Raw genomic sequence first — 9,367 nt, forward strand, 5'->3', positions numbered from 1 at the left:
ATAGTGAAAGTTAATTTCATATTTTCTAATCGCACAAAAAAAAAAACTACAAGTGATACTTTGCCGAGAAAACAACATGAAAAAGTATTGATGCATGCCTCTTATAATGTTGTCAACATCCATGATATGGAGTTTTTGATTAATCCAATACTCAAATGAAAAGTAATATATAAATTTGTCAACACTTCAGTGTTTTATAAGAATAATATATTTTTTCTTTGCATTAACAAAAGTTTGCAGTTCAATTAACTGATTATTTTAAAATTTTGAATATATCCAAGATAATAACTGGGTATAATATTATTATAATATGAATATACTTTAATTAAAAAAAAATTATGATAGGAGTTAAACTACGGCAGTTCTTTTTATAGCTAATTTTGGCTCTTTTTGTCTCTCAACCTAAATTTTGTCCCTATCTCGAACACGAAAGCAAAGGATTATTCCATGTATTGTTGGTGCGGAGGAAATGGCGGAGCGGCACCCATGCTCGTCCCCTCTCCTCATATCCATCCAAAATCCTCATCACGCTTAAGCAAATAGAATTTAGTTGCAGAGTCCCAAAAGGAAACACCACTCTCCCCCAATTCCCTCTTCTTCTTCTCCGATTCTCCTTTTTTTTTTTTTTTTTTTTTTTTTTTTTTTTTTTTTTTTTTTGTAATTTTGGTTGAATCGATTAGAGAGGGGAAATGGGTACGTGGGTTTCGATCGGGTTGTGCGCTTGAGCTGGGGTTTTTAGGGTATGGGAAGGATGGAGATGGTGGCGAGAGGAGGGAGGAAGGAGGTGAATCCCCTTCTCCTCAAGCTAGGCGTCGCCCTCGCGCTCTCCTTCGCCGGGTTCGTCGTCTCCCAGCTACGCTCGCGGCCGCGGCGTCGCCCCCAGATCGGTTCTTCTTCTGCAGGTGATTCTCTTAGACATAAAGTCGAACATGTGACGGGCGTAGTAGTAGTAGTAGTAGTAGTAGTACATGTGGAGATGATTTGTGATCTGTGGTTTTCCTTGTTCATGACAGCAGGTGAGGAGATGGAGAGCGGCGGAAGGCCCACTAATGGCGGTGGTCTCAAAGAAGAGCTCGGTGTCCTTAAGAATGTAAGAATTTCGAAACCCTCTTTACAATCCATCCTTGTTTCGGCTTAAAATCACAAGTTTTTACTAACTTTTTTTTGTAATTGCAATTTCATTCAGTAACTTTATTTGTTCCAAAAATAAATCAAGTAAGGTTTTTTTTTTCATTGCAATTTTGTCAACGAAGCTTAATTTGGTGCTTCTCTCCATCTCATTGAAAGAGGGGGTTAAAATAGAGGTTTCATTTTGGTGCATAAAACTAACTAATCATCTAATGTTCCTAATTTTGGTTGGTACAAATAACTAAATTTGGCCCATAAAGCTTAAAAAGCGTCATCGAATGAGTGGTTGACTTAGAGGATAGTTAACGAGTTCTTTTTAAACTTATCGAGCATTGTGGGCTAAATTGAAATGTCGTGTAGGCTAGTTCATAATTTTGCATCAATTAAAGTCGGTATGCAAAATTACCACCGTTAAAAAGTCAACAGGTGTTTGTGGTTTTAACCTTTTTATTTAATTTTTCTGGTATGGGAGGGTTTTTGTTTTTTTGGTAAATTGAGCAACATTTAAATTGGTTGTGAACTGGATTCTTGTTTTACCGCAGGAAGAAGCTATGGCGAAGATCATTAATGGCACCTCCACTACCACTACCACCACGACAACCACCACCACCATTCTATTGGGTTTATCTCCAACTAGTAAGAGTTCTGGCGATGAAGAGGGATTCCTCTTACCAGAATTCAATGATCTGGTAATGAAAGAGTTTGAGGCAACGGGAAAAGACTCGGAAACTACTACACCTACTCCAAAGAAATTGGAACTCAAAGAGGAAACCCTTATGGAGCAAGAGATTGCGCAACTTAGAAACTTGGTTTGGTCGTTGCAGGAAAGAGAGAGAAGTCTCGAGAACCAACTACTTGAATACTATGGCATGCAAGAGCAAGAGGCTGCAGTGAGAGAGCTTGAGAGCCAGTTAAAGATTAATACTGTAGAGGCTAAGTTATACTCTTTGAAGATCGAGTCATTACAGTCTGAGAATAAGAGACTTAAAGCTCAGGTTTCGGATTATTCAAGAGCCATGGATGAGCTGGAGGCTGCGAGAACTAAAATTAAGCTTCTCAAGAAGAGGTTGATGGCAGAGGGAGAGCAAGCGAAGGAGAAAATAGCTTTGCTTCATCAGAGGATCAGCATGTTGCAATATAGGGAGCAACATGTTGGGAGAGATGAAATAGACGCTGAGGAGAAGTTGAAGGGTTTGAAGAAGATGGAAGAGCTTGAAGTGATGAATATGAGGCTGGAAGAGGAGAATGTGGAGTTGATGAGAAAGTTGGAGTCGGTGCAGATGCATGCCTCTTCTTCTTCTCATGGGGGGCGAGAGGTAATTGTCAAACTTTCTGGGATTAGATTGTGACTTTCTTAAATGCATACTTAGGTAAAATGTTAAAAATAACACCTACACTTAGAGGAAGAAATCATAAGAGAGGCCCATATAAAGTATTAATTGGATTCTAGATAATTGATTTTTTCAGTTATTGGAGCTGTCTCTTGTTGCTTTCTGTTATTAGGAATTCTCATTTCATCCAGACCGAAAAGATAAGTATTAGTAATTCTTGTCTCTGTGAAATTGGATTTGTCCCAAATCTTTCCGAAGGAGTAATGCTATTAATTAGTAATCCATGTACTCTTTGTAAGTTTCATTTTAGTTCTTAGACCTGTAAATTTAAGCATTTCCAAACATATACTGTGGTTTCCATTGTGGTCTTTCCCTTAGAAACATCAAAAGTAACAAATGCCAAAGTGATTGGCATACTGTACGCTTGACGGCCGCAGCCATCCTTTATTCTCTTTTGAAATCAGACAATGAACAAAAAGTAAGATTTCGTATGAATATTTACTTTGTTATGTAGAAAGATAACTCTCTAACTGGTGAAAGGACAAACATTTTATGCTAACTTATTAGTGCCCATAAAGTACGACATATTGGCAGATATGCTGGCATAACTGTTAGTCCCACAGGCAGGTTTTGATAGAAAGCATTACAGCAAAACTTGTATAGTTCGATGGGTCAGATGCTTAAATTTATGCAAGTTCGGTCAGTTAAATGCTTAAATTTATAGGTTGGTAACTTAAAATTTAATTAGAAGTTCAGGGACCGATTTTGCAATTTTCCCTTCTCAAACTATTAATATTTACATGTGTCCTGATGCCTGTATCATTTTTCTTATTGTTGACAATTATGATCTGCTGTTTCCTTGAATCCAACACTAACTACTGTTTTATTTCTCTGAATTCCTCTCTCTCTCTCTCTCTCTCTCTCTCTCTCTCTCTCTGTGAGTGTATGTGTGTGCGCACACGTGTATGTTAAAGTTCATTAAAAGTGATCTTAACAGTGTAACACATTTGCTTAACGACGTAACACATTTGCAGGATGAAGCATTAGAGGAGCTTGACCAATTGAGACAAGCGAATGAGAAGTTGACAAAAGATATCGAGCAACTCCGATTGGATAGGTGTGCTGATGTTGAGGAGCTGGTCTATCTCAAATGGGTTAACGCTTGCCTCCGCTACGAACTAAGGAACTACCAACCTCCCCCTGGAAAGACAGCTGCCAGAGATCTAAGCAAGACCTTAAGCCCTAGATCAGAAGAGAAGGCTAAACAGCTTATACTTGAATATGCTAATCCTGGTGCTGAGGATAAAAGCTCAAGTCTCATAGAATTCGATTCGGAATATTCATCTTCGCAAGCATCCACAGGAGAATCTGATGATACTTTGACCGATCTCTCCTCCACTACAAAACATAGCCATTCAAGCAAATCGAAGCTTTTCAGAAAGCTCAAGAAGCTTATTCTGGGGAAAGAGACCCATACACATAATTCGAAGGTTTCATTGGTTGATCGATCTCCATCGAGCTGCAGCAATTCCGAGAAGAGGATATCTATTTCTAGCTGTTCTATCGACGAGGTTGGCGGAAGAGATAGCTTCTGTTCGTCCATGACTGAGGAATCAGCATCGCAGAATAACGCGAGGCATTCTTTAGATATCCAAAGAATTAGGGGAACTACTGTGGGTGAAGTTGGAAAACCCTATACATACACTAACATGGTCTCTAGAGAGGGAAGCTCAAATGGTTTCGGCCATAATAATCGGCTTGATAGTGATGAAATCGAGAGAACTGAGCGGGTTGAACTGAAAAAGTTTGCTGATGCTTTGAAGAGGTCAAGAGCGCCTCCAAAGTTAAACAGGAGATCGGCATCATTTAGTGGTTGCTGATTTTTCGTTTTATAGTAGAAACATTTGTTCCACCTTGTTAGTACACCCCATCACACTGGCTGTTTATTTTCTTGCCGGTATTTGATGGCACACAGAAATTATAGATGCAAACAATCTACTAATACAGTAGATGTTGAATAGTGTCATATTAAGACTATAAATTTTGTAAAGGCTCTGTAAATTATTAATGAAGAATATGATATGAGCTTGGTATGAAGTGCCATCTCTTTACACTCGCCCAATCTAATTTGCGATCCCTTTTGCTTCAACTTCCATGAAGCTGTAGGGTATGTAGGAGTTGCTTTTGTGTGTGTGTGTGTGTGTGTGTGTGTGTTTCTTCTTTTTATTTTTTTATCTGTCTATGTTTACTTATTTACTGGTACATCTTCTACCTTGCTAACTATTATAATTTCCACCGACCGTCCTTAGAGCAAGTGGTAAAAGGCTTGGTGGTTAGTACCCGAGACCCAAGTTCGAATCCTAGTTGATTTACATTTTCAGCTAAGTTTATTTCTAAATGAAATAAACGAAACGGGTAGCGTGCTTCCTACCTCTCAAAAAAAAAAAAAAAAAAAAAAAAAAAAAAAAAAAAACTATGATAATTTCCTTTAGTTCTGATGAATCAAACTATGGCAATTAAGAGCATAAACATGCAGAACACGAAATGAAAGGTGAATTTTAAATTTCTGCCCCAAATTTGCAAATACAACTACTTATACTACTAATTTGAATTCAATTATTGTCATAACGGTGCATTCTTAGTTTGCCCTCAAAGATCTGGTATTATGCATAATTTACAATGGCAGAAAGAATTGTTCTAGTTACTATTCTACACTTTTTTCATGAGCTCTCTGTTTTGGTGTAGTTCATTTCATGGACTCTCATACATATGGGATCAGTAATCCGCATATTTCAACTAAATAAATTTTATAATCCTTCACTACAATCCATATATTAGATAGCAAATCAAACTAATTAGATATATCATACCATATTATTATACTTAAAAGTTATTCTGGAGTAGCTATCACTCACCATTAATGCCTTTCTTATGTAAGATTAACATCTTACTGACTTTTAATCCCTTCTATATATGTAGCATGAAACTACGGCGCCGCGTATTTTCTTATTAACAGCAGGATTTCTTTTCAGCGGCTAATAGGTTTCCTGAGGCTGGTAAGTGGTTCCTTTCAATAGAAAGCAAGAAAAGGGAAAGGGTGGTAGGTGATAAAACAAGTAAATTTTCGTTCAATTGGTAATCAATTATTAAAATTATTTAATTTAACTATCAATCTACATAGATCTGTTTATGAATATTCTAATAGAACCTGCGTGTAGTCCTGTTTAAGTAATCTACACTTATGATTGGAGCAAAACCATGTTCATAGATCCTAAGTTAGATCTTCTCATAATATTGTAGTGAATGCATGCATTTTTTTTGAGCAAAAAAACATAGTCGTACATCTAACAATTGTTAAGATGTTCCAATTATGAGAAGCATGATTGGTGGAAAATTTTCTCCTAAGTTTGGCCATTTTTTACTTTAAAAATGCTCGTAGGTCTTCATACGGTGTATATTGTTTCGCAGCTTTTACAGAATTTTAAATTCGAGTTTGAATACTGACAAATTGCACTAGCAATAGCTTTTCTTATTCTATTTTTATAACTTATTGGAAAATAAGAACATTAGAAGACTCCCATCTCTCATCAATTTCATTTATGTTAAGCCTTATTATTAACAAATAAAGCCACATGGAGGAAGGATGAGGATACAGTAGTGAGAGAAGCCCAAGTTGATGATACGAGCCATGTGGGAAGGACTAATATGAAATTGTCAGAGAGTCTAGGGGGCATGTGTGTAAATAAATTTAACACAAATTAAACCTTGTAAAATATTATCAACTTGATAACCTAAAATGGAAAGGTAATAAATTACTTAAGTAATTGTTGGAAAGATCTAAGAAGTTCTTTTTCGTCGGTTGCCGACAACAATCACAAGAGCAATTACATGTACAGGGTTCTCTTTCACAGTTATTCTTACACGTTTGGGAACACTGTAATAAGAGCTCGAACCTAGATTTTTGCCAAAAACAGCAAATTCAGATGATCTCAGGAAAATCCAGAACAAATCTATGCTTAGATTACTCTCAATTTTTTTTTAAAAAAAAACTATGATTAGATTGGTTTTAATCTTTAATCACCCACAACCCGAGGTTGAAAAGATTACTTTTTATTAAAAATCGCCCATTTTGATAAGAGCACATACGAAAGAACAAATTTTCAACCTCTCGGTTGGCAATTGGAATCTTAACCAACTGTATTAAGTAGTGACAGTAACATATATTTGCTTCATCGACAAAATTGTAATATATATCCACCGAACTTACGAACTAAAGTAACTATTTTTTTTTTTCTTTGAAGTCATGAAGAAGAGCCATATAGCAAGCTTACTATTGTCATTTTTTTCTCCTCTTTTTCCCTACCATAATGAGCTACTCAGTTAGCAACCCTGATTAGCTAATCATCTTTCTTCTTCTATTAATATTAAAACTAACTTAATTTACACAATATTGATATTGATGAGTTTTTGTTTTCCAGAGCGAAAAAATTAAAAAAAAAAATGTTGGTGTTTAATTATCTTTATTGTATTGCATTCGGAATAAGATGTTGTGTTTAAATTGGACAAGCTAAAGCATCTCGATAATGTCACGTATGCAGGAACGGTTGATAAGGAACTGCTCCAATTTGCTACCATGGAATATATGAACATCAATCACGCCGCATGTTCCGCGCTTTTTTCTATTCAACATCATCATCATCAATCAACATGGAAAAAATTTCAGTGAAAAGCTTTCCAACAATGCATCTCGCTAGAGAGCTCATGATCTCCTACCGTGTATTTTTTTTTTTGAGAGATACGTAGCACGCTACCCGTTTCGTTTATTTCATTGAGAAATAAATTTAGCTGAAAATGTGAATCAACTAGGATTCGAACTTGAGTCTCGGGTACCAACCACCGAGCCCTTTGCCACTTGCTCTAGAGACGGTCGGTATCTCCTACCGTGTATTAGTTTTGTTAATTTTATTCAAGAAATTATTGTGTACTCTTAGATATTAAAATCTAAAAAATATTAAAGTCTAAAGAAAAAGATTGCNTCGGCACCGACGTTGAATCCCAGATCCTACCTAAGCAATAGAATGTATCATTTTTTTTCTAGACCCATTTAAATTATAAGCACACAATTAATCATCGTACTCCTCTTGCTTAAATTTATTCTCAACAGTGCATAAATTTGAAGGATTTTCCGTGATTCTCGTGGGAGCAATTTGGCTAATGAGGGAGTAATTTAAACGATTTCCATGATATTTTAATATCATAAATCTAAATCTCAGGTGTCTTTTATGTTTTCCTTTATATTTTTCGCACGAGACTCTGCTCTTTTTTTGTTTTTTGGCAAAAAAGTATATAATATATTCAAACTATATTAATAAATAAAGTATATACAAACTTTTATTTAAAATAATAATAATTTAGGCCTCATTTAGTATTTTGTTTTTTTTATTAAATAAAATCTTGTACATCAAAAGTTGTGAACCTACACTGTATTTTGTTTACAATTATTTCATTTAAAGAGTTTTATTGACAACGAATAATAAAAATTTAAGCAATTTCTTTTTGCTTTCAAAAACCTATAGACTTATCCTAATATATTATAAGCTAGTCAATTGTAACCAAAAATAAATAAATAATTCTCCCACACACCAAATTATATAAAATTATTATTTAAAAAAAATAAAATCAAACACTGTACCAATCGAAGTGTTATATAGGACCTGTTTGGCAACATATTAATCCAGAGTTTTTGAAATACTCAATTTTTTTTATATTATATATAATACAAAATGTGTTTATGAAACAAATTTTGAAGTTACAAAATACAGCATTTAACCCATCTTTTCTTATAATTTTAGAGTAAAACAAAAAAGAAATTAAAGCTCTTTCTTATTACTACTCATCATCAGCTTTACGACAAAATTAGAAGAAAATCAAGCACCTTCTACACAAAGTAAATTAATCAAAAGTAATGTTATATCTACCGTATTCTTAAACTTTATTTTATTTTTCTGAGTTTTCAAACAGGTCCTTATACGACATATTAAATTAAAGGGCTTTTTTAATATTTAGCCCCCAGTTTTCTTGCCTCGTGAGTGGCTAGATGACGTTTTTTAAGTTAAATACTGTAATTCAATCACCGTATATTTTTTATATTTTTTATTGTTCCTAAATTAAGAAAAAGACTAAAGTGTGAATATGAACACAGTAATTTAATCATCGTGTTTAATTTAAAACTACCAACGTGACACTTGTGTGACAAAAAAAAGAGCTATATATATAAATATAAATTTATTAGGACTATATATAAATATAAATATAAATTTATTTGACCGTTGGATTTAGAGATGTGCGATTAGGATGATATAGACTCCCTAGGGTTAAATGGATGGTTGGTTGAATAGTATGATACAACGGGTGAAAATGATAAAAAAAGTAGATCTAACTGCAGAAAAGTTGGTAGCACCAAGTTCTTCGTGCTAGTAATAGCATAATAGCCGAACTCTATATATAGAACTAGGCTACTATGCTATTAATAGTACCAAGTAATTGGTGCTACCAAGTTTTTGACCATTGGATTAAGAGATGTGCGGTTAGAATGATGTGGGCCCTCTAGGGTTGAGTGGATGGTTGGTTGAATAGTATGATCTAACGGGTGAAAATGATCAAAAGGATAATTCGTGCTATTAATAGTATAGTAGCCGGACTCTATATATATATATATATAGAGAGAGAGAGAGAGAGAGAGAGAGAGAGAGAAAGAGGGAGAGAGAGAGAGTGAGGCTACTATGCTATCGGAAGTACGGAGCCTTCCGTGCTTCCAGCTCGTTTTCGATGTTGCGACTTTCGAATCGTCGATCGGCTCCGTTAAACTTGATCTAGAGTATTTGGAGTACCTAGAAAATAAATTTTAT

General features: G+C 35.0%; 2 protein-coding genes across 3 annotated transcripts in view; one reads left to right on the plus strand and one right to left on the minus strand.

The window, feature by feature from the left end:
• On the plus strand, positions 678-4,556 carry LOC109710602 (protein CHUP1, chloroplastic). Of its 2 annotated transcripts, none has more exons than XM_020233315.1 (4): positions 678-902; positions 1,014-1,090; positions 1,671-2,444; positions 3,494-4,556. In XM_020233315.1, the coding sequence occupies exons 1-4, from the start codon at positions 743-745 to the stop codon at positions 4,337-4,339; spliced, it is 1,857 nt and encodes a 618-aa protein (XP_020088904.1). In that variant the 5' UTR covers positions 678-742; the 3' UTR covers positions 4,340-4,556. The 2 variants fall into 2 exon arrangements, with proteins under 2 accessions (XP_020088904.1, XP_020088905.1); XM_020233316.1 differs by having other exon boundaries at positions 1,017-1,090.
• Positions 6,725-9,367, minus strand: part of LOC109710215 — a 10,393-nt gene continuing 7,750 nt past the window's right edge. The window contains exon 4 of the mRNA XM_020232700.1: positions 6,725-7,138. Within this exon, the coding sequence (XP_020088289.1) occupies positions 7,027-7,138 (112 nt within the window). The 3' untranslated portion in view covers positions 6,725-7,026. The remainder of the gene's footprint in view (positions 7,139-9,367) is intronic.

This window comes from Ananas comosus, linkage group 5 (genome assembly GCF_001540865.1).
Source record: "Ananas comosus cultivar F153 linkage group 5, ASM154086v1, whole genome shotgun sequence".
Classification (NCBI taxonomy): Eukaryota; Viridiplantae; Streptophyta; class Magnoliopsida; order Poales; family Bromeliaceae; genus Ananas; species Ananas comosus.